General features: G+C 33.6%; 2 protein-coding genes across 3 annotated transcripts; one reads left to right on the top strand and one right to left on the bottom strand.

The window, feature by feature from the left end:
- Window positions 1–273: 273 nt before the first annotated feature.
- Window positions 274–5,393, bottom strand: LOC121998195. 2 transcript variants are annotated; one of them, XR_006116446.1, is made up of 9 exons: window positions 5,189–5,393; window positions 4,848–4,946; window positions 4,225–4,282; window positions 3,754–3,890; window positions 3,617–3,673; window positions 2,771–2,868; window positions 2,114–2,301; window positions 831–1,268; window positions 274–714 (listed from the first exon to the last, which is right to left on the bottom strand). XR_006116446.1 is itself a non-coding variant. In XM_042552986.1 (8 exons), the coding sequence occupies exons 2-8, from the start codon at window positions 4,938–4,940 to the stop codon at window positions 1,198–1,200; spliced, it is 702 nt and encodes a 233-aa protein (XP_042408920.1). In that variant the 5' UTR covers window positions 4,941–4,946; window positions 5,189–5,393; the 3' UTR covers window positions 274–1,197. The 2 variants fall into 2 exon arrangements, 1 of the variants encoding a protein (XP_042408920.1); XM_042552986.1 differs by having other exon boundaries at window positions 274–1,268.
- Window positions 5,394–9,745: 4,352 nt separating this feature from the next.
- On the top strand, window positions 9,746–25,682 carry LOC121995364 (calcium-transporting ATPase 5, plasma membrane-type-like). Its single transcript, XM_042549121.1, has 31 exons — window positions 9,746–9,868; window positions 9,994–10,168; window positions 10,815–10,931; window positions 11,034–11,079; window positions 11,236–11,348; window positions 11,436–11,567; window positions 11,658–11,747; window positions 14,489–14,558; window positions 19,433–19,503; window positions 19,628–19,711; window positions 19,778–19,855; window positions 19,940–20,011; window positions 20,307–20,390; window positions 20,487–20,569; window positions 20,633–20,741; window positions 20,812–20,867; window positions 20,955–20,997; window positions 21,069–21,152; window positions 21,253–21,390; window positions 22,596–22,661; window positions 22,763–22,861; window positions 23,297–23,635; window positions 23,748–23,807; window positions 24,016–24,180; window positions 24,277–24,393; window positions 24,477–24,575; window positions 24,657–24,794; window positions 24,941–25,041; window positions 25,174–25,219; window positions 25,308–25,442; window positions 25,545–25,682. Exons 2-31 carry the CDS (start codon window positions 10,028–10,030, stop codon window positions 25,680–25,682), a joined length of 3,114 nt encoding a protein of 1,037 aa, XP_042405055.1. The 5' UTR covers window positions 9,746–9,868; window positions 9,994–10,027.

A 25,682-nucleotide genomic window follows, 5' to 3' on the forward strand; every position in this document is an offset into this window, starting at 1 on the left:
AAATTCAAACAGGACACAAACAAATTTCAAACCGAGTTGCTTCCCAATTAGAAAGGGCACAGTTGAGGCCCAACACACTTGAGACCAACCACATCACAACCTGGACCATCTGAGCCAAAACAGTTCCAAGCTAACCAAAAACAGTCCAAACTGAGCCAAACCTCATCAGCTTGACCAAAGTTTAACACATACTCATTTAGCGACATGCCCAAAATAATGATCCAAGCCTGAATAACCGATTAGCACACTACTTTTAAACTTGGAAACCAGCCGTAACAACTGCAATCGCAATTTCATAAATCTTATTCTAAAATAGAATAATGCTTTTAACTCCAGGACCATGCCAGTGTCCACTCGTGATAATAATGTGAAATGCATCCTGTTCAATGAGCAGATCCTTCAATTAACATCTAGCAGTCTGTAGGTCACTCGAACATAACTTTAACGTCTGTACACAGACATCAAGGAAACCAATTCCATGAGTCAGCACAGTTTCTAAGCAGCCCCCTACTTCCCAAATACGATTCCTTATAAATCGAACCCGTGGTTTCAATTTCCGCTGGTATGCTCTTACATTCAACTCAACTTAAGCAAGGGAAGGAGTATTGACAATGCATGGGACCTGTGCTAATCCATAGAATTGTTTGCAGGCTGTTTTTTGGAAATTGCACCAATCCATGAAATTGATTTCTTTCTGGCTGTGTAAACATAATGCTGACATCACACAATAACAATATTAAGGTGAGCAATGTAGCTTTGATAGAATATTGAAAAATAAGTAATAGGACAATATTTACATAGACAGAAGATGACATAGGAACAATGCTTACAGAATGAGTGAAAAACATATCCTTCAATTAACATCTAGCAGTCTGAAAGTTATTTGAAGTCAGTAACATGACTTTTGTAGTAGTAGGGAGAGAAGTCTAGCAAATACATGATCTAACTTCAACTAAAGAATATTGAAAATATATAATATGAAGATATTTATACAGGACAGGAGATGAGATGAAACAGTGCTTACAGATTCTTGAGTTGAACATATATGGGAACCATGTGTTAGTTTGTGAGATGAAGCAAACAAGTTGCGTATTCCTCTGTTGGGCCATAGGGTTTTTGAGAGTTGCTTGTAAGTGGTCATGATAGAGATAACTGTGAAACTTCAACACTGTTACAGATGGAAGTTCTTGCAGAAAATTAAGAACTTGCAAGGTGAGGGAATGTTTGTTGCAGCACATGGGGAAGGTTCAGTACAATCTCTGCATAAGCTAAAGAAGCAAACAAAGGCACAAAAGATTCAGGGAGAGCAGAAAGACCTCATAATGCATTTGAATAAAATGGATAGCTATTTTGAATGCTGGAATAGGTAAAAGACTAGAAAAAGAATTGTTTGATTTCCTTAGTGGAATGGAATAAATATGGAAAATTTATTTTACAAAAATGTTATAACGAATAGTTTTCATAATGATAAATATTAATCTAGCTAACACAATCTGCTTGATCTTGGGTGAGCCAGCTAGTTTGTTGGTAACTCTCTAAGTTTGACTGGTCAACCTTGGTGAAGCCACTTGGGCGAGGCAAGCCTGACAGACCCACTCGACTTGTCGGCTTGCCTTGTCCAACTGACTACACCAGTCTGTGCTCAGACCATTCTGGCCCAGCTCACCTAGAATGCTGTCACACTCAAATTGCATGCTTGATTGCCCGACCCACTCTGTCTATGTAGCTCACCATCATAATATATATTTATTTATATTTTTTTTAGCAGAGTTGAACAAAGTAAAAAAATATGAATTGTTTAAAGAATGAAATAGACAAGGAATAGTTATTTCTTATGACGAGAGAAGAACTCAAAGAAAATACAATATCTATTTCTATAAATCAAGCGTGGCATTGCCATTCTCAAGAAACTAATGGCAGCCTACCTATAAAACTTCCAAGCTTTCAAAAGTTTATCAACTACAACGACCACTGTTGTCAAAATTCAAGCATTCCTACAACATTATTATCTACTTCCGAGTAATTTTCAAAATCGGCATACTCCTGATAAATTTTGGAATTTGTGGAAGCTCTAAATAAATTGTCCAAAACAGAAGTATCCGATTGTAATTACCTTCAGGCAAGCTCATGGTTCTGAGAGCATCTTCGGCATAAGGAAGACGAGATGGAATAGATTGTGCACCTCCTTTTTTCTCATCTGCTAAGGTCTTCTTCGAAGGGTGTACAGGCCATGCCAAAACCCGTATACGACTAGGTAGTATAGAAATGAGATCTGCATACCTAAGACTAACAGTCACCTTACTGCACGAGGAAAAAAACACTGATATAAGAAGCAAACAATTTGCTTAGCATCAACTAAGAATAACAAAAGATAAAATTAGTATCATTTTTTCAAAAAGGCCCTCTTCATAGTTGACATGTACCACATCTTCTGAAACATAAAATAAAAAACCCAGGGTATTATAAGGGGGAAAATAAAACTATATAGATATAGGGGTGTATTTGATATTATCAAAGAAGGTTTTTGTTATTTTGGCCAAATATTTTCACGAGGAACAAAATTATGAGAACACAACTTGATAAATCCCGCCACCTTAAGTCTGGTTGTAACCTCAATTTAGGATAAGACTTAAGCTTATAATTTGAAATTATAAGCTATGATGTAGTAAGTGCCCACTCATTCAAAAGTACTGACGCAGACATTACAAACAAGCAAATTATAAAATGTATCAGTTGGATAACTGATTTGAACTTGTACTTTGGTACTCACCAATCGAAGTCCTCCAATACAAATTCAATCAAGTTGTAGGAAAGGCTATGAAATAGTTCCCCTATCTGATTCCCATAAAGCTCCTTGATAAGACGAACCTAGTAAATCCAAATGTTAATGAACACTGAGGAAATTTTGTGAATTGTAAAATGTTCATAGCATGTTAAATAGATAAAAACAATCAACAAGTTTTATCCTGACAATTTGGGTATTTCATTAGCCGTCTAGACATCTTTTAATTAAATGCAGCAAAGACTTCTTGGTCTTCCTTTACTTTACTACCATCAGCTTTAATCGATCAACTTGCTTAACAATGAAATATATACACTGTTGTTGGGCATGCCCATACCACCTTGAGTCATTATCTTATTTTACCTAGTAAATAATAAGTCATCATATATTATTTCTCTCTCCTTATCTACTCACATCTATCTCAGATCCTCCTATTAAATGTTTTAACATTTTGAGCCTGTTGTTTTTAACCATTCAACATATGATCCATAGGACATGTTTGGTGACTTCCACTATTATCCATATTCATGAAAGCTTCGAAATACAATTAAAGGATGAGTCAAAACTTAGCTTCTATATTGTTCTCATGGACAAGAGGACTCTGAAATTGCTATTAAATACAGATAATATGAGAGACAAAAAAAAACAATCTATGTGAAAAATATTTAGCCTGTCATCTATAGTTTTAAAATAGATATAAAATAACACAGAATCATGCAGGATCAAGAGTAACTTATTAAGCAAGAAAAGTTATAAAAAAAAAAGTTTTAATCTGAACATCTAAGTTAAATATTTTGTAATAGCATTTGAAGATAAAACTCAACATAATCATACCTGTTCTCTCCTGTCCACGTATGATTGCAAAATTTCTCCAACATAATCTACAAATTTCTAACATGTATGACCAATATCAGCTGATTTTTTACTTTAAAAAATAAAGAAAGTATATCAGAAATAAATCATAAACCTACAATGGCATTAGAAGAGAGAAGGTCATTTTCCGCTTCACGTATTGGGAGGAAGAAAGGAACCGTGTGCTCAATTACAGACATCTTTTCAAGAAACGATTTGCTTTCAAGCACACAATGGTAAGTTTCACAGGGTTCTCCTACAAAGGATTAATGAAGATTAAAATCCATGATTTTTAAAAGGATCCTAAGAAATCATTAATTTTCGCCTTTGACCATTTCATTAGGTTAAATGTGCGTTGACAGTCCTTAACAGACACTTTAGAAGCTGGTCTAATATTTATCCTCTAGAAATGTATAATTTGGCTTAATTTGGCTTTATTCATGTTCATTGACGTATGCCAATTTTTCCAAGTTATAAAGAATGCTGAAATATGGAAATCCAAGGTTTTTCAAAGAATTATATACAAAGGGATACATTTGCCTTCAGATGATAAGTAACATAATACCAGCAACAGTATTAGTCTACTTTACCTGCAAAATAAGTCTCAAATTGTATTCCAATTCTTGCACCTTCTAGACAACAGATTACCTACTAACAAGGACAAAAAGGATGCCAATTCAGTTAGCAACTCCAAAGCCATAAAAAATCACTCCAACAAGCATGTAATTGTAAGAAATAGAATAACTTCAGCTATCATTGATTTTATTGAATAATTTTCATTGGAAAGTCCAGTACTGGTTGGCATGCTTTGGTTTTGGCGCATTTCATGTACAGGTTTGTATGGTCCTAGAATAGTAATTGTATAGCTGCTACAAACAAGACAATGTGCTCCAATTCAATGATTTCAGTATTTATAGAACTGCCATAATGTACATCTGATTAAGAAAGTTCTCAGCACCATAACACTAAGCTTGCAACTTAAAGAACACTCAATGGTTAAATTTCCTAAAATAGAATGTTATGATAAAACTATACAATTATTAAGGGTGAAAAAAAATCTAGCACTGTAACACTGCATTTCGCGTGGGAACTGGTAACAAAGTTGCCGCATATGACAATTTAACAGCAGAATGTAACTTCTGTTTAGATGAAAGAAAATTAAAATCAACTCATCACAACTATATAATGTATGGTAGCCAAAATAGAGAAATACCTTATTCTTCATTTTGTATGTTATTTTGGCATGAATCAATGGATCCAATGGTGTACATGTTTCATTAGACATTGCTTTTCTCTCTGCTTCCATATGGACCTGGGTCAAGAATTTTAAAAACTACAAATTTAGGACGCACTATATGCTAAATCAAGAATAAGAAAATGTAATAATAATTTAATACAATAGAAATTGAATAACCAATTACTACTTCCAGTGGCAAGTTTAAATAATATACCACTTCCATAAAAAGCATCATCCATTTCCATCAGATACAACTATATGCTTTAGTGTGATGAAAAATAAAATAAAATAAAATAAATGGAGAAATATAGCAATACTTTTTCACGGATTGTAGCTAGTAGTCCGTCATTCCACTGCTCTTCATCCAAAGAAATCTCTGCCAATAAAATATGGTTGAGATGTGTAGATTTTCTGGTTAGAAAGTTATGACATACAGCTTTCCAATCAAAAACAAAGATGATGTATATCAGTAACAAGACAATGTCAGCTGGAAATGATTCCCTAGATCTTTGAGGCTATCCATGGAATCTCAAAGCATTTGTGAATTTTTTTTAATGTACAAGTATCCAACATGAGTATTAACATGGATGAACGAAAAGTAGGTTGGTAATCAAGGATTCTGAGTATATGGATGCACATAGAAAGATTCAATATTTGAACACCAAGATAAAACAAACACAATTGACACTTTTTACTGAAATTTATCTATCCTATGTGTAAATGCCAACAAATTGCAATTTGCAGTTTTGGACACATAAGCAAATGCTACCCTAAAACATATAAATGTAACTGCATGAATACTTGCATATTATTGCAATTGTTACCACATTTGTAGTTGTTTCAAATAGATGAATGCAAGTGCAAATGCTCCATAACTTACACAGTAAGGTTACCAAAACAAGAATATGGATTTTTTTTATCAAATATTAGAATCACATATACCTTGGTGATTCTAAAATTAAAAAACAAATCATATTTTTAAATCTTATTAATTTATACAAACAAGATATGGTACTTTATGATGTCTGTTTAGATTTTGAGACAGGATTATGAAATTTCATCTTTAGACTTCCTTCCTTTGCGAGAGAACACCATAAGTCGAGCATGACTGACTCTACCTTCCTCCTGCCCTCGACCCGTAGCCTGACTTATAATTATTCTCTCATAAAAAGGAAAGAAATTCTAAAAAGTTAGAAATTTTTCATAATCATAATACTAAAAATCCTAAATATATATAAAATATAAAATTACCAAAAAATAACTAAAAATACTAAAAAAATTTAAATACTCCTAAAAGGAAAAATTATCAATACACACACATGTGGATCCTTGTCTACTTCTACAATTCTATGATGTGGTTATATATATATATATATAAAAGAATGATAATTTGCACAACGGTGGGTGACTAAAACTTTTTTTTTTATTTCCCTCTCTCATCTACACACAATTCTCTTCTCTCTCCTATATGCAAGTTTCTCTCCTACATGCAATTGGGTGCTTATTTTTACAAACCAGTACTAAGGTAGAACTAATTTTTAAAAACCAACTCCAACGTGCTAATCTTTAAAGACCACCACCAGCATGTTGGTGCTGGTTTGTGTAAACCAGCACCAACTACTGTTGCTGGTTTGCACCACATTTGTGCTAGTTTGCACAAACCAGCATCACTAGTGGTTTAAAGACTAGCACTAAAGTAGTCAGACGGGTCAACCCATGGCAGGCGGATTGGCCCACGACGGACCAGCCATTTAGCAAGGCGGGACGGGCCAACTCGTCATCTTGGCCGGTTGAAAAATCCCCAACCAAACCAAATCCAAGGTGGATTGCGGGTTAGGCGGGCCAACTCACGGGCTATATTTTATTTCGAAAAGATTTCATCAATCAAATATATCCAAAAACAGATATTTTAAATGTAAATCAACACAAATGAGTACTCATGTTGGATGAAAAAGTACTATTTTTATTTTAAAATTATAACAAAGAAAGATAATAAATTGATATAAAACTTAACTTACATGCGTTTCTTAACCCGCGAGTCAACCCAATCTCGTCGTAGGCTGACCCACGTGGGTCGCGGGCTTAGGGGGTTAGCCACGGTGGGCTTGGGTTGATAAAATTTCAATCCAATCCGTTTAAATTTTTAGTGTGGCGGGTCAACCCAACGAACCCAACCCAAATTGGCATCTCTAACCAGCACCAACAGAAGACCAGTTGTGCAAACCATCATCACGTTGGTGCTGGTTTACACAAACTAGTACCAACCAACACAGTAGTTAGTGTTGGTTTGTGCAAACCAGAACCAACTATTGGTGCTTAGTTGGTGTTGGCTTGATCTTTAAAGATTAGCACCAACAAAAAATCAGTTGTAGAAATTAGCATCAACGTGGTACTGGTTTAAGAAAATTAGCACCAACGTGATGCTAATTTGCACAAACCAGCACCAATGTGGTGCTGGTTTGCATAACTGATCTTCTGTTAGTGTTGGTTTGCACAAATTAGCACCAACGTAGTGTAAACTATATAGCTAGCACCAATAGTTGGTACTGGTTTATGCAAACTAGCACCAACGTGGTATTAATTTGTGCAAATCATTGCCAATGTGTTGGAACTGGTCTTTAAAGATTAGTTCCACCTTAGTGTTAGTTTGTAAACAATTAGTACCACCTTGCATGCAAGAGAGAGCATGCAAGAGAAAGAGAGAGAGAAAAAATTAATTTTGACCACGTCATATCATCTATGTTGGATGTCACCCATCATTATACAAGGTAAGTCTCTGCTGTGGATGAGATGTCGTACGCCTATATACCCCACAACGATCCAGACATTTGGATTCAATTTTTTTAAAATCAACATTTCCTTAAAGATGGATAATATATTCGTGAGCATCTAAATTTTTTTATCTTGATTAATATTATAACTAAAAGGGAAGCCTTAGACTTTAGAGGGAAAATCTTATTAGGTTAAATCCATTATAATCCAACATATAAATCCTAAATTTTAAATTTTAAATTTTAAATTTTAAATTTTAAATACATATAATATACACAATGAGTATCTAAAATTTTTAATCTTGAATCCTAATCCAAAGAGAAATTTGAATCCTGAAAAAAAAATTATTGATTCAAATCTATTATAATCTAACTCCTAAATTTTAAAATTTTAAATCTTAAATAAATATAATATATATAAAAAAAATAAAAAAAATTACTAAATGAATCCAAGCACCAGTGTCGGACACGGGCGCGCCATGAAAGGTCCCCAACATCATTAAATTGTAATTCCAATTTCCTTGGAGAAGAAGAACGCGGCACGGATGTTTTGTTGGAATTTTCCTTCAGCTCCTCTATGTTATCTTTATCTTGAAAATGTCCTCGTAGTTTTAAAATTGTAACCATACAGTCACGATATCTCTAACTCTCATTACTTTACATTTATGCTGTTAAACTGATTCGGTGATTCCTAACGTTCACAACATAAATACAATATATCCCACTTAAGTAAAAACATAAATGAAAATAAAAAAATATATATCAAACAGGCAAATATATAAATAAATGTCGCAAATTAATATTAAAAATTAGATTAAATAGTATTTTCTTTAATATTTAACTAGTTTACATTAAGGGTGTTAGAGCATCCACATCAGTTTCTTTATTATTATATCTAAAATTTAGGATAAATTACTCACTTTATTAATTTTAGATAATCATTTTTCACTATATAATACATCAAATACCTTAAAATTTTCATCATCCTTAAATTTTTATTATTTTCTTCTCTTTCTTCTATTTTTTATTATTATATTTATGCAACGGATGGAAGGAGAGATTAAAAAAAAAATATTATTTTATTTTTAAGGTAGAGGTTTCATTTCCTAAATTTAGATAATCACTATTCATCAAATCTAATTTTAGGGAATGGATAAAGTAACTAGTTATCCTATCTAAAATTTAAGGTAAAATATTTGGATAAGGTAACTGATGTAGATGTTCTAAGATGATATGATGATTATTATAATATTACACAAATCATGAAATCTAGTTATTCCCTATGAAGGGCACATCAAAACAAATAAAATAACAACATTGATAATTTAGAGTGAAATAATTTTAATAGGTAAGTATCAAACTCAAGGATCTCGTCAATATCATAACTGAAAAAAAAAATTATCTTGCATTCAATTAAGAAAAACAATATTATTTTGATCAAGTTATTACTATTAGAATAAAATATTTGTCATTAAAAAGGTATTTAAAAAAAGGATAATAAAGGATGCATGGTTGTTTGATTTTTATCCAAAATTTTATCTTAAAATATAATAAATTTGTACCAATTACAAAAATCTTTCCTTTAGACTCGCATCATCCTCTTCCTCTTCCCTATCTTACCTCATCAAATTATCTTAATTCACAACACATTCATTTTATAAATTATATAACAATAGGATGTCATAAATCTAAATTCATTTCTAAATTATTACTAACGAAAAAACTTGTATGGCATGGCTATTAGTGATGCATAACGTGATAACGTTCACACCAAAAGTATCGTCATCGGCCGCATTGCAGGGCGGGGCTGCTAGTGAACTCAGATAACAGAACGAAAATTTTATGGACAATGAAAACTGCATATATTTAGGGTTTTATTATTAAGGTGAACGCATAAACCAAATTGAATTAAATCTGGAAATCTATTAATGAATATAAATTTCGTGATCATGGTTAATTTTTCGAATGCCTAGTTAAAAATAGCTGGCCAACGGTTGCATGACAACACGGATCCCGAAGCTGCCGCGAAGCTTCTCTCTGGGCCTCTTAACTCCGTACACGGCGCAGCGAAGAGAACCGAGGCGACGAAGACGAAGACGAAGACGACGACGGAGTATCGCGAGGGACGAGGACGAGAGGAATCTCATCTTCTCCGATCTCTCATTGCCTCGTCGCCGCCACCGCCGCCGCCGCCGCCATCGTCACCGGACCTTTCGGCATCCCTAGGTGAGTTTGCTTCGATCTCCAATGAGGCTCCCCCACCGTTGCTATGCGAAGATTCCTCCATGCCTTAGTAATATCCCTGTTCATCTATTTGCCCTAGTCCGTCTGATCCTCTTTTTGCGGCCCAGATTTTGATCGATCGTCCACGTCCCAGTGCGAGCGATGGACCCAATGCGGCGTGACGAGGAGTATGGTCTCGGCGGATCGTCGGAGATCGTCGACGCGGACAAAATAGGCGCTGAGGACGATGCGTTCGCTATCCCCCCGAAGAATGCGCCGACGGAGCGTCTGCGTCGATGGAGGGTACGTTCGCATTCGCTTCTTCCCTGATTGCTTTATGGTGGTAAACGGAATGAGAATATAAGTGTTTCCGTTGATTGTTTTGTGTTCCATCCCTTCTCGTATTGGTTCCACTGATGGAACGAATCAATGCGAGGACATTAATGCTATCGAAGTCTCATTTTGATCTCCGGAGGGATCGGAATAGATGGATATATAATAAGACACTGAGGTTGAATTTTTTTCCCCTCATCACTTAAATTTCTGATCGTCAAAATTTCAAAGTACCCGCAGAAAGATATAAGGAGAATTCATAAAAATATATGTCGATATGGACTTTAAGAAAAAAACGCTATGTCAATAAACTAGCTCAATGATACTTGTATATTCGGTGCGGATATATATTTATTATATATAACTGTGTAGAGGTGCAATGTTTTCGATGCTATTCTTATTCTTAGATAAGCGAGCAGAACTTTGCAAACCAATTAAATAATCAGAAAAAGGAATATTCATTTTGGTTGGTAGTTTTTCAGAGTTCAAACATTAATTTAATCAGGCAATCTAACTACTGCATGTTCTAACTGACATTGACTTGTATTATTGACAAATTTGAGTTTATCTAAAAAGAACTACATAATCTAATTTTTCTGTTTTTTCTCTCCTACAGCAAGCAGCTCTTGTGTTAAATGCTGCACGTAGATTTAGATACACACTTGACTTGAAGAAGGAGAATGAGAAAGAGGAAGTGAGAAGTAAAATAAGAACCCACACACAAGTCATACGGGTATATTCATCCTTGTGGTTCTTTTATTTCAGGCTTGTACTAGATTGCGATGCCCTTCTTCTTATGACTTATAATAATTTGTGTTTTATTTGTCCTTTCCAGGCAGCATTTCTCTTCAAAGAAGCAGGAGAAACACCACCACCACCAGGTACATGTTTCATTATTGATATGCATAAATTCGATTCCATTAGAGATGGATCTTAGATCTTAATCATAAATCTCTAGTATGCTGATTTTTTCTTATAGACTTCTTATTTTAATATCTATTTTATTGCATTGTCTTTTTATACTCCTAACAAACTAGATGCTACTGGAGGAAAACCAGTACTTCAAGAAGGTGATTTTCCTATTGCCGTCGAAAAGCTTATGGAAATAAATAGGGAACATGATTTAACTGCACTAAAAGAATTTGGAGGGGCAAGTAGTTTATGACTTCAGCAGCTACATCTAAAGCTATAATTTATTAGATGTTCAATTATGTTGCATGTTTTTCTTTATGTTCAGGTTAAGGGGCTGTCAAATATATTGAAATCCAGCACAGAGAGGGGTATCGTTGGAGATGAGACAGATTTATTAAATAGAAGAAACATATTTGGGGCAAATACATATCCACAAAAGAAAGGGAAGAGCTTTCTGGTATGAGATCCATGCTATATCTCATGTTTTGCAGCTCTCATTCTATATGCTTGATTATTACGATTTTAATCCCACTTCTTCCAATTGTAGGTTTTTGTGTGGGAGGCTTGCCAAGATTTAACACTAATCATACTAATGGTAGCTTCAGTTCTTTCTTTGGTATTGGGTATAAAAACAGAAGTACGTTATCTATGCTAGGTTCTCAGCTATTCTATTATTTTTCTTATATTATCAAATTGTTTATATTTTATATTATTTTTCAAGATTCTTTTCCTTTTCAGCATGCAAAAGCGATTTCTGTTTGTATAGTCTATCAACTTTTATACTAAGAATTAGTTTGGTTCATCATACATTGTAAAATGGGCATGTCATTTAACATTTTGGCAAAAACATGATATCTGCTATTTGCTTAAGTAAATCTCAGCAGCATAATTTTCCTTTGTATCAAATTCCGGGTCCAAAGAATCTGATAGAATAAACGTATGTGTTGCTTTTTTTTTACTCATTCATCATCAAAGCTTACTAATTGTTGGATGCATGGGCTATAAATATTATACATCAATAATAGATTTTCATACCTTTTCAATAGCAGTTTGTACAGTCGTACAAAAGATAATATACATTAATTGTATGTTCACTACAGTGAATAACAATACATATATTTTGAAAGTTATCTATAAAAATTATTACATTAAGCTTAATTTTTTGGGTTTCTAATTTTATTTTATATTATCAAGAATATTGATTATCAAATAATATCGAATCAATTTATAATGTTAAATATAAATCACATTCCTATTTCATTTTATTATTTTATTATTAAAAACTTTCTCATTCTTTTAAAAAAAAAAAAATCATTCTTTAAATTTTTTAAAATGTATTGTGATAAACTAATGTTTGTCGAACAGAAAAATGTACTATTGTTCAATTGAATTTAAAAATAGGAAAACATAGATTAATCTAAATAAAAAATTGGAAAATTTTACAAAAGGTAATTTTTTAAAAAGAGGATATATAATGTAATAGTTTCTAGAATACAATTGTTAAAGCAATTATATTTGATATATGATTAACCATGTGTAAATCTTGTTTCTGTTTCCAATACTTTTCAATTAGTTACCTGAGAGGATCTATAACTTCAATTGTTAACATTTCAAGTATGAAACCAAATTAATTTTTGGTCATTGTGGTCTCCTACCTTAGTCTTTTTTCTATTATTCTTTTTCAAAGTTTCAATATAGGATTTAGTTTAATACCCTTATAGTTTGTATAATTTCGTACGCTTCCTTTGGGAACTAGAGTACTTAATCTCCGCCGATTAGATATTTTTTCGTTATGAATATGTGAAGGATATTTTTGATTAAACATGATTTTCTTTTTTTTTTTTGCCACAAGTTTTATTATTAACTAATATTAAAATTTTATTTTTTGCACAAGTAATTTTTGAAGAAGTTCAAGTACAATCAATTTCCTATACCCACATTTTATAATTATATAAAATAATTAACACATGAAAATTTAATTTATTTCCTTTACAATGTTTCAAATTATAATTTTATAGTTTTTAATATATTAATATTTTATGAAAATAGCAATTTTCTTTTAAAAATTTATTGAATTGATTTACTAATTGTCAATAATGTTTATTAAATGTAATATTAAATTTAAATATCTTATACTTGCTAACTATATAGTTCCTTTGATTAATTATATTTCATCAATTTTGTTAAAAAAAAAGTTTATAATAGAATCTAAATTTTATTTATAAATTTAAAGCACTACGATATAATTAATTTGAAACGCAAATAAGAAAAAATATTAATTAATAAAATCTTCAATATGAAAAGATAAATTTGAATTTAATGCAAGGTTTAAATTTATATGGTAAAATTGTAATACAAACATTTATATAGTTTAATTATATTGTTTAAAATATACTTATTTGGGCTATATAAATATTTTCAAAAAAAAAATATTTCTTCTTCTGTTAGTTAAATGTGAATTATATCAATACATTATAGTATTTGACATTGCAATTAATTTATAATTCTTTTCTATATAACTGAAAATGGGACTCATCTTTATGTTGATTTTTGTAAAAAAATAAACAAATTAGATATTTGAGGTGATTTTTTTAGCACTCCTTTTTACAATATATAGATATAGCTAGTGGCGAACTCATGAATATGAGTCGAGGGAGCAGAGTAAAGCAACTTACATTTATTGTTTTTCAATGGGTTCAATACTATAAATGATTAATAGTTTAAAAAAAGAAATTAGTCATCCTTTATAATGGTCTTAAGGGAATAAAAATTTTAGGAAGTCAAAGACAACAAAAAATCTAGGAGTGTGAGAGATACCACTAGCACCCTCGTGTCTGCTCTTGAATATAGCATCGTTTTCATCAATCCCTCATGTTATCAATTATTATTTTTTGGTTTTGCAACAACCACTCGTTTAGTTGTTTCTAAAAAAATATATATTTTTCCTTGATATTATGATTTTATTTTAGACATGCAAATAGTTGTGTGGTTTTCATATTCCTGAATTTATTTTAAATTCATAAGCAAAAGAGGAAAGACTAAACTTATCTTTGTAGCTTATACCATCTATCTGAGTAACCCTCCTAACTTGTTAGTGCTTTATGTCGTTCTTGTTTGTATGCCAATCCAAGTTTTTGGATTATTTTTATGGACATCAAAAAGACTAAACTTATCCTTGTAACTTATACCATCTATCTGAGTAACCCTCCTAACCTGTTAGTGCTTTATGTTGTTCTTCTTGTTTGTATGCCAATCCAAGTTTTTGGATTTTTTTTTTATGGACATCAATATGCTAACTAGATTTTATTATAAATGTTGATGCATTAACATTCTTGTGTTTGTACTCTTTATTTAATGTGCTATAATATACTATTTAAGGGCTTAAGTGAAGGATGGTATGATGGAGGAAGCATCGCCTTTGCTGTTATTCTGGTTATACTTGTTACAGGTATGATATCCATAAGTGATTGTTTAATTTGTTGCATTTTTTGTTTGAATCAATGATTTTGCCTTAAGAATTTGCACCTTTAAAGTATTTCATAAGAAACATGGATGAGACCAAAAATCATTTCAACAGAGACAAAATGATGCTGTCGAGAGTGAACAAAAGAAAAGGAAAACAAAATGCCTTAGGAAGCATTTGTTTAGCCAAATTTGTATTAGTTTTCTTGTTTTCTACTTAAAGACGAGCAAAGCTGTTTGTAGGAGTAAACATGGATTAGCCTGGTCTGGTTCTCTACCAAAATTTGACCCAGCCCAAGTTTTCCGGCTCAAGGAAAATTGATCCAAAATCATATTCAAATTCAAGTATGCTAAATTTGACCCAACACATAAAAATCAGAACATATAAAGTTTATACATAGTAGTCAAAATTGCATTGGAGGTTGATCACTAATTTCATTTCTTAAAGAAGTTGAAAATGCAATCTTATTCTTTTCCCTTTTTACATTTTGCAAATTTTTGCTTCTTGTGTAAAAGAAATACTGGAAATTTTTTACAAACTAAATACAATCATAATCTCCCTGAATTCAAGTCAATGGATTGCCTAGTTTTGCCAATTTGAAATACTTTTGTAAAATAAAGGGTTGCAACGAACCCGGTCATGGTCAGTCCCAAGCCCGAAGAAAGGAGGAGGGTTGCGTTATGTTGTCGGCCAGCGTTAAAACTATGACAAATATTCAATGAATGGATCCATTAAATTATTGTGTCAATGCTAGGTTGTTCTCCTGAAGGAATGCATTGCAGGGTCCGACTGTAACATCTCGGCAAGAGCCGCTACAACTTCAAAACTCAGGTGTAGTGCTAAATATGCAAGAGTTCGCATTGCAGGATCTGATGTAACGTATCGGCAATGACCGCTACATCTTCATGAAAACTTAGGTGTAGTGTTAAATAAGCAAAAGTTCTCATGTCATAGGTTGGATAAGAACAAATATGATAGGAAAACTAATAATCTAAAATTTAGAACATATAACATAGAAACTCTCACCGGTAAATCTATGGAGGTAGTAAATACGCAATGATTAAGAGAATAATTAGTATTTTATGTGTACAAGAGACAAAATTGATAGGCGAGAAGGCAAAACTAATAGAGAACTCGGGTTTTAAATTACGGTACACAGGAAAGAGTAAAGCAAGAAAGGGAATGGGTATTGTTGTAGATAGTTCGTTAAAAGATGAAGTTATAGGAGTAGTTAGAAAAAAGGATAGAATTATAACTCTTAAGATAATAGTGGCGAAAAAAACTATGAACATAATTAGCATATCTGCACCGCAAGTAGGATTAGATGAAACTACCAAATCAAGATTTATGGACGACTTAGATGAAATATTACAAAACATTCTGCCAAATAAAATGATTTTAATAGGAGATCTAAATGGGTATGTCGGAGTGAAAAATAAGGAATATGAGAGGGTGCATGGGGGTTATGAGTTGAGAGTGAGAAATGAGGAAAGAAAAATTATATTAGATTTTGCGATAGTATATGACCTTATATTAGCTAATATGCTTTTTTAAGAAAAGAGAACACTTAGTCACGTTCTAAAGTGAAAATAATAAATCACAAATTGACTTTCTTATAGTTAGGAAGAAAGATAGAAAGATATGTAAAGATAACAAGATCATCACTGAAAAAAGTTTAACTATCCAACATAGGTCAGTAGTTTTGGATATACATCTCAAATATAATATCAATGGAAAGAAAATATATACAACTTCTAGAATCAAGTGGTGGAAGTCAAATGATTGGAAGCAAAATATATTTAAGGAGAAGGTAGGAGTACAAACATTAGGTGAAATATACAATGATTCTAATGCGACATGGGATAAGATAGTATCAAAGTTAAAAATAGTAGCTAAGAGTGTACTCGATGAGTCAAAGGGGCATGCACCACTAAGGAATCTTGATGGTGAAATGAGAAAGTACAAAAGAAAATGAAGGAAAAATGAATAATTTATAAGAATTATATATTTATAAGAACGAGGAAAATTTTAAAAAAAATATACAATAGCCAAGAAAGAAGCTAAGAGAGTAGTAAATGAAGCAAAAAATGAAACTTTTGAACGATTATATCAAAAATTGGATACAAAAGAAAAAGGAGACATTTATAGAATAAATAAAGTGAGAGAAAGGAAGACAAAAGATCTTATCCAAATAAAATGTATTAAAGATGAATATAATAGGGTACTAGTAAACGATGGAGAAATAAAAGAGCAGTGGAAGTGGAAGAGGTATTTTCATCATCTTTTTAATGAAAGTTTAAGTGACCAACTTAACTTAGGTAATTTAAGTAGGTCAAATGAGCATAAACATTTAAATTTTTATCTTAGAATTCAAACTTTAGAAGTAGAACAAGCTTTAAATGGGATACACAATGGAAAAATTGTTGGACCAGATGATATTCCAATAGAGGTATGGAAGTGCCTAGGGAAATAAGGTATTAAATAACTTACAAAATTATTTAACATGATATTGAAAAAAAAAAAAAAAAACTTGATCAATGGAGGATAAGTATTCTAGTTCCCTTATATAAGAACAAGGGAGACATACAAAATTGTGCAAACTATAGGGGTATTAAACTAATGAGTCATACCATGAAACTTTGGGAAAAAGTAATAGAAAAAAGATTAAGGAAGGACACCATGGTGATCGAAAATCAATTTGGGTTCATGCTTGGAAGGTCGACAATAGAAGCTATACATCTTCTTAGATAATTAATTGAAAAATATTGGGAGCAAAAACAAGATCTACACATGGTATTCATTGACTTAGACAAAACTTATAATAGAGTCCCAAGAGAAATATATGGAGAATTCTAGAAAAGAAAGGTGTTGCGTAATATATATTGAACTAATTAAGGATATGCACGAGGATGTAACTACTAGAGTAAAGACTTCAGGCGGAGTAATTGAAGAATTTCTAATAAACATAGGGTTACATCAAGGATCCGCTTTAAGTCCCTATCTTTTTACACTAATTATGGACGAGCTCACTGCACACATTCAAGACACAGTATCATAGTGCGTGTTATTTGCAAATGATCTTGTTTAGTAGATAAAACACGTGAAGGAGTAAATGCTAAACTAGAATCTTAACAGAAAATACTAGAAGGGAAAGGTTTTAAGATTAGTAGAATAAAGACAAAATATATGAAATTTAAGTTTAGTAATATTAGACATAATGAGACAATTGTTAAGATAGCAAAGGACGAGTTGCCGAAACCGAGAGTTTTAGATATTTAGGATATTTTTTAAAATGATGGAGAGATTGAGAGAGAAAATTCTGAAAATCACAGCTTAAACTGCTATGTTATATGGAACTTAATGTTAGACTATGACTCGAGTACATGAGAATTGTATAGATGAGGGTATTAAGGTGGATGTGTGGACATAGAGAATGGACAAAATAGAAATGAGAACATTAGAGAGAAAATCGAGCCATCTTGATCACTCCGAGAGTCGATGACTGACCGGCAGTCTCAGCCTCCATGTGTAGATCTCGACGAACTGCAAGCCGAGCCGGAGGGTTTACGACTACGCCAAGTCGGCAACGAAATGAGAGAGAAATGGCCACGAAGGGATCGCGCCACTTCGGCGTTGTCCTATAGACCGGAGGCACGCTCGATGCATGCTTCCTAAACATACCTTAACGAGCCCATGTCGACTTCGACGCCATTCCGCAATCGTCCGAGCATATCCGGATGTGACGGTGGAAGCTTCTCCGCATGATCTACGCAACTCTTGTCGGCGTGACGTCTCGAGGATGATGTTATCCTCCTTTGTCCTTACGCCTGTTCCGAGCGGTTACCGAGTGCATATCCCTTCCGCCTGGTAGATCGGTCCGACCAGAGGACTCCGTCAGATGCTGGATGAGATTGCTCGGCTGCCTATGTTGCCTCGTGAACGGACAGCGCCATGAAACCTTTTACCTTGAGCTCGGAAACCCTAGTCGGGTTGTCTTCATTCGGCACGGGGATTTGCTCGTCCGGTCGGCCTGCTTCGTCCGGTCGGTCGGGTCTCAAGGTTGAATCTTTTGGCCTTTGACCTCCACGTGCCGTTGACCTTCCGCCAACGAGGATCCCCCGTCCTTACCACCGGATCACATCTATTGAAGGAAAACTTCGAGAGATACATTTAAGATGGTACGGGCATCTACTGAGACGATCAATAAATGTTCTAGTTAGGCGATTTGAAACTATGACAAATACGCATATCAAACAAAGAAGAGGAAGGCCAACAAAAGACTTGGTTAGCAACAATAAAACAAAAAAAGACAGCCCGGTGCACAAAGCTCCCGCTATATGGGGTGGGAAGGCTCCATTGTACGCAGTCTTACCTTGCTTTTTGCAAGAGGTTGTTTCCAGATAAATTTTATCTGGAAACAATAAAATAAGATAAAATTTATTTAAGTATAGATGATGATATAGTAGAAGATAGAGCTCAATGGCTTAAAAGGATCCATATAGCCGACCCCACCTAGTGGGATTAGGCTTAGTTGTTGTTGTTGTAAAATGAAGGGTATTTTTTCTATGGAATGCAAATGGCAATAGCCTCCCAGTATATTGTTGATATACAAATATTGTATTCTTACTACTTAGATGGTACAGTCATTTTTTTTAGAGATTTTTAAAATATCATGGTTAATATTTATGGGCAATTAATTGCATAGTTTTGCTCTGGAACATTAATGACTAATCCATTAAATTCTTTCTGCACTTTCACACTAGGGTTTTATACCTATATATGTGAGTTACTCTTTTAATGAATTTTCTCTAAAGAGGTAGTATTGTTCTTCAGTTCACTTGGTTTTACCTTGTTTGCAGCCATCAGTGATTATAAACAATCCCTCCAATTTCAACATCTGAATGAAGAAAAGAGAAACATTCACTTGGAGGTATGTATGAGCTGATGACACTATTTGTTCTTTTTTTTATCAGAATGTCACCCAAGATGTTTGCAGAATGTCAAGTTCTTAAAGTTTTCAAATTGCCTACTGATTCAAGTTATCTACGTTCCAGGTAATTAGAGGTGGTAGAAGGATAGAAGTTTCCATATATGACATAGTGGTTGGTGACATTCTCCCACTTAAGATCGGAGATCAGGTACAAAATTAAGATGCTACTTATCTTTTATTATGCATTGGCCTTACAATTAGTATTGCCTTTTAGGTTCCAGCTGATGGGATATTAGTCTCTGGCCTTTCTCTTGCCATTGATGAATCTAGTATGACTGGAGAAGCCAAAATTGTGAGTTGTTTCTTTAACTTATTTGCATAATCCTGAGACTTATGTGAGCTCGATCAGAGTATTTGATATGATTTAAATTTCCAGGTTCATAAGGACCAAAAGGCACCATTTTTGATGTCTGGTTGCAAGGTTTCTGATGGTTATGGCACCATGTTGGTAAGCATTTTGTGTTTTCAATTGTTTGTTGTTATAGCTGTGTATATTATTTGATTGAATAAACACAGATTAATAATTATTGGGTTGAAAGGAGGCCAAAACATATATGCATTTTAGAGTATCCTGATTATACATATCTTTGATTACTCTTTTCCATGATTCTTAGGAACATTTATGAAATAGGAATTTAATCCTTTGGGGAACTCGGACAATAACTATGCCTATAATATATTATTAACTTCTTCACTTTGCATTCTTTTGCACCACATTAGTATGTCTTTTTCATAAATCTTAGGTAACTGCTGTCGGAATTAATACTGAATGGGGTCTGTTAATGGCTAACATTTCCGAGGACAATGGGGAAGAAACACCTCTGCAGGTATTTCATCTTACTTGTGCGATTTTGTTTGACATGATATATAAGAAACATGTTTTTTTGGTGATGCTTTGGTGTATATTTTTGTTTTCTCATTAGGTGCGATTGAATGGTCTTGCCACGTTGATTGGTACTGTGGGGTTGTCTGTTGCTGTTGCTGTTCTTGTTGTCCTTGTGTCTAGGTAATGACACAGTTTTCCAATTGAGTATGCCACAAAATTTTAAAATTATTATAAAACTTTCAGATACTTTACTGGCCATACCAAAAATCCTGATGGAACTATTCAGTTTCTGAAGGGACAGACTAGTGCAAGTGCTGCCTTCGATGGAGCCGTTAAAATCCTGACTATTGCGGTGCGTAGCAATACTTTCTAGATCTGTAAATCATTGGTTGCTAGCTTACTTTGCACTGGTCTTTGGCTAGGTAACCATAGTAGTCGTTGCAGTTCCAGAAGGGTTACCATTAGCTGTGACATTAACGTAAGAATTTCTTTTGCATTTTCATATAACGTTTAAGTTGTTTGTTCTATCTTTTCTGCTAATTAATCATGTCTTTGAATCTATCAGTCTTGCTTACTCAATGCGAAAGATGATGGCAGACAAGGCTTTGGTATGCATCTTTCTTAAATCATATCCATGTTGCAACAGCAGAGATGAACATTTATGATGGTTTTATCACAGGTTAGAAGACTTTCAGCTTGTGAAACCATGGGATCAGCAACAACAATATGCAGTGATAAAACTGGTACTTTGACACTCAATCAGGTTTGCAAACTTGTCCTCAATCATCAAATTGTCTTCTTTGGCGTTAGCAATTTGTTTTACTAAATTTACAAAGCTCTTTTTGTCTTTTGTTCTTCTTCAGATGACCGTTGTAGAGGCTTTGGTTGGAGGGATGAACTCCCAGTCTCTTGACAATTGTGATACATTGTCTAAATCGCTAGTTTCTTTACTGATCGAAGGCATTGCTCAGAATACTACTGGAAATGTGTTTGAGCCTGAAGTAAGTCGACCTCTTGTCCGATTGAAATTCACATTCTTAATGTTAGATAATTGTTATATCTGTTTGAAAGAATTCACATTCTTGCCTTGTTAAGGTAGAGGGGAAATTTTTTTTCTTATTTGAACTCTTGGTAGCTCCTCCTATAGATATGTGTGTGTGTGTGTGTGTGTGATGGATATATAAATATTATTCTAAATAGCCCCTCTACCTTGACATATTTACACATTATTGATCCTTTACCAATAATACTCTCTCGCAAACTATTTAGAATATATTATGAAGCCCATCTTGGTATAAATATGCTAATTGATTGAATGACAATCAATCTGTATATGTTTTGTATTCTCATTTGTATTCTAAAATACACATTCGACATCATATGCATAGGAACTCAATTATCATAATAAAGCCTCATTGAATTTCAGGAGCATATCTAATCTTTATCATTAAATGCTTCACCCAAATGAGTTCATATACCACCAAGGCCGCACTTAACATTCTCACCAGTGCTAGCTTGTTGCTCTTCTAGGAAATTAGGTTACCTCATAAGAGGACACAATAACTAGATGTAGAAAAACCGTTCTCAATCTACTTTGAGTAACAAACAATATAAAAGATGACCTTGATACCCTTTCCTGTCTATTTGTTTAGGTTACATAGAATCCTCATAATTGATACTAATAGGCATAACATGGATTTTCTAGAAATTTACTACTCATACTAATTATGAGATGTTGGGTGTAGTCACATAGACAATTCAGTTTTTTTACTAGCCTTTTGGACATTGTAGATTACCTTCTGGCCCCTCCAAACATTTATAATCTCGTTGTCAAATTCTAATGTAATTAACTCTTATCTTCCAATTCTACCATCAATTAACTAAAGATAACATCTCATGTTCCCAACACGTCTCTCTATTTCTCTATAGTGGCTTGTCATTTCTAATAGGGATATAGTTCTCAAAAAAAAATTCACCAAAAGTAAATGTATTAAGTGATTTTTTTAAGAAATGTCAAAAAGTCTTAACAACTCTATTTGTGAAAAAAAAGGGACTAAATTTAATTTTTATATCCTATCACATCTTCTTTCCACTATGCAATTTATAATTTCTAAGAGTCTGGCTGTCTAGGCTTAAATTTCTGTCTGTCCAGTGCCTTTTAAATTTTTTGGCGTGTCAAGATAATTATAATAGTTTGTGTTAATAGGATGGTGGAATTGTAGAGGTGACTGGCTCACCTACAGAAAAGGCAATCCTTTCCTGGGGAATCAAGGTAAAAAGTTCAGAGGACAAGTTCTTTAATGGTATGCATTGTTTGATCGTTCTTTAATTAAATTTTATATGATAATCGTACATGGACCTTCTTCTTTATAGCTGGGAATGAAGTTCGATCTTGTGAGGAAAAGTTCATCAATTCTTCATGCAGTTCCTTTCAACTCAGAGAAAAAGCGTGGTGGTGTCGCTATAAATCTGGTAATCAGATTTCATAGAATATCTTGAAACCGTGATATTTATTTAGCATTTTAAGGAGGCTTTTTCCTACATATTATTGAAATTTATGTGTTTTATAATGGTTAAAAGCTACTAATTTATACAGTTATTCTTGAATAGCTTTTCCAGCTTCCATTTCAGAAGCTTGATTCCGTTAACTATTTTTCGGTTCCTTTTAAAAAAATTGCCACTTGACTAGACATGTTTGACTGCATCGAAATTATCTCATTTTTTCTCTTTGCTAAAAGTTGCAGTTATTGGCTTTCTTACATCTTTTCAGTGCATTTTCTGATTGCAATAAACAATCTTTTTATCCCTCTTGGGATATACTCACAAGGGAATTTCTGTATTTTCTTATCTTCTTTCAATTTCAGATGCATGTGAGATATAATTGTCTTTTTTCCCTCATGTTTGCAGGCAGACTCAACAGTTCATGTGCACTGGAAAGGAGCTGCTGAATTGATCTTAGCTGCTTGTACAAGATGGATTGGCATTGATGGTTCTATTCAAATGCTGAATCCAGAGAAGGCATGTCTTATTCTTTTAATACCTTCAACTAATATCTGGCTAACATCTTTAATTATACAGGTGGATGAATTTAAAAAATCTATTGAAATCATGGCAGCAAAGAGCCTACGTTGTGTTGCGTTTGCATATAAAATGTATGATCACGATAGAGTTCCAGAAGTAGATAAGAGGGGTGATTGGAAGTTACCTGAGGACGAACTTGTTATGCTTGCTATAGTTGGAATAAAGGTCTGCTCGTGAGAAATGAATCCGATATTTCTTACTGATTTTTGTAGTTTTGGGTTTCTGACTTTTATGTTCTTTTCTCTCTTGATTTGTGACACAATGTGATTGCATGTAGGATCCTTGTCGTCCAGGCGTTAGAGAGGCTGTCACATTATGCACCTCTGCTGGTGTCAAGGTAGTCTTTAAGAGCAATAATGCAATAATAGCATTTACCGCATGTTCTGTTATTGTTGTTGGCCAACATTGTTGCCATTTTATATACACTTTTTGTCTTTCAAACACTCGTTACCTGTCGTGTGTGTTATATTTTGATAGTTCAATTAGTTTTTTAGAGTATAAATGTTTACTTTTCATCCTAAACAAATCATCTCTTGGTTGATAAGGTTCGCATGGTTACGGGCGACAATATAGAAACAGCCAAGGCTATAGCTATGGAGTGTGGAATACTTGATCCCACTTCAGCTCTTTCTGAGTCAAGCATCATTGAGGGAAGAGAATTTCGTGTCCTCTCCGAATCTGCAAGACAAGCTATTGCTGACAAAATATGTGTATGTCTAACATGGTTTCTTATAAGTTATTAATAAGTTTCAAATGATATATTTGACCCTTCTCTCTAGTTTTGAAGTGTGTATTTCTTTGTTTAGGTAATGGGTCGGTCCTCGCCAAACGACAAACTCCTGCTTGTTCAAGCCTTGCGGAAAAAGGGGCATGTTGTCGCCGTTACTGGAGACGGAACTAATGATGCTCCAGCATTACATGAGGTATGATATTCATTCAAGAATCTCATACGTTGATTATAATAGTAGTCGCTGATTTATATCATGTTCTCCATTTCATTTCTTAGGCAGATATAGGTCTATCAATGGGAATTCAGGGGACAGAAGTTGCAAAAGAAAGCTCAGACATCATTATATTGGACGACAATTTTGCATCCGTTGTAAAGGTTCGCTTGAAGTCTTTGCAGCTTCAAAATTCTCTCTGGCTTTTCGCTCTATCAAAGTTCATATGAATGTGTCCCTTTCAGGTTGTCCGATGGGGCCGTTCTGTGTATGCCAACATTCAAAAATTCATTCAATTTCAACTTACAGTCAACATCGCAGCACTCATAATAAATGTGGTAGCTGCTGTTTCAACCGGAGATGTGCCGCTCAACGCTGTTCAGGTTCAGCAAAATTTCATTATATTTTCTTTGCAAAACCAGATTTTCGCTATTTTTTTCTTTGATCTCGTCCAACTCATAAAAAGAATATTTTGGCTGAATGTATTGTGAATATCTTAAACTTAAATCGTTTGTGGTAAATGTATTAGCTTCTCTGGGTCAACCTAATCATGGACACTCTTGGAGCACTAGCACTGGCAACAGAACCACCTACCAATGAACTAATGAAGAGATCTCCTGTTGGTCGAAGGTCAGACTCTTCCTTTTACCATGATTTAAACTCCATATTAAACAACTTTCGTAGTGTACCGATATCCTTTTCTTTTTTTTCATAGTTTAATCTTTCTTAATCTATATTTTTCTTTGGTTTTATTGTTCGCAGAGAACCTCTAGTTACTAATATCATGTGGCGAAATATAATCGTACAAGTATGTCTTCACCTTTAGCTCACTCAAGCTTTCCTTTTCTTTCTTCATAATGGTTAGTTCTCTATTATTCACAACTCTTTAAATTCAGGCTTTATATCAAGTGGGAATCCTACTAATTTTCAACTTCGCTGGTAAGAACATACTGCATTTGCTGAAGGACGATCCGGCACATGCAGAGAAAGTCAAGACTACCTTCGTGTTCAATACCTTCGTATTTTGCCAAGTAAGCTGAAAAACAAGACTACTTGGTGACTTTTATCATTCTTCAAAAGATATTCTCTTTTCTTGTAATCATGCAAACTGTTTCGATAATTTGTAATTTCAGATATTCAATGAATTCAATGCCCGTAAACCAAATGAGATGAATATCTTTAGCGGTGTGACAAAGAACTACCTTTTCATGGGGATCATAGGGATTACTTTAATACTGCAGGCAAGGAAACTTTCGATGAATTTTCGATGA

This window comes from Zingiber officinale, chromosome 6A (assembly GCF_018446385.1).
Source record: "Zingiber officinale cultivar Zhangliang chromosome 6A, Zo_v1.1, whole genome shotgun sequence".
Lineage (NCBI taxonomy): Eukaryota > Viridiplantae > Streptophyta > Magnoliopsida > Zingiberales > Zingiberaceae > Zingiber > Zingiber officinale.

Bases quoted from the DNA above. Each gene is read 5' to 3' on its own strand.
- LOC121995364 (XM_042549121.1), top strand. From the start codon at position 10,028: ATGGACCCAATGCGGCGTGACGAGGAGTATGGTCTCGGCGGATCGTCG. The intron at 19,504-19,627 runs GTATGTATGAGC...TCTACGTTCCAG, and splicing joins AGAGAAACATTCACTTGGAG to GTAATTAGAGGTGGTAGAAG. The intron at 25,220-25,307 runs GTATGTCTTCAC...CTTTAAATTCAG, and splicing joins GGCGAAATATAATCGTACAA to GCTTTATATCAAGTGGGAAT.
- LOC121998195 (XM_042552986.1), bottom strand. From the start codon at position 4,940: ATGGAAGCAGAGAGAAAAGCAATGTCTAATGAAACATGTACACCATTG. The intron at 4,283-4,847 runs GTATTTCTCTAT...CCTTGTTAGTAG, and splicing joins CATACAAAATGAAGAATAAG to GTAATCTGTTGTCTAGAAGG. The intron at 2,869-3,616 runs GTATGATTATGT...TGGATTTACTAG, and splicing joins ACGTGGACAGGAGAGAACAG to GTTCGTCTTATCAAGGAGCT.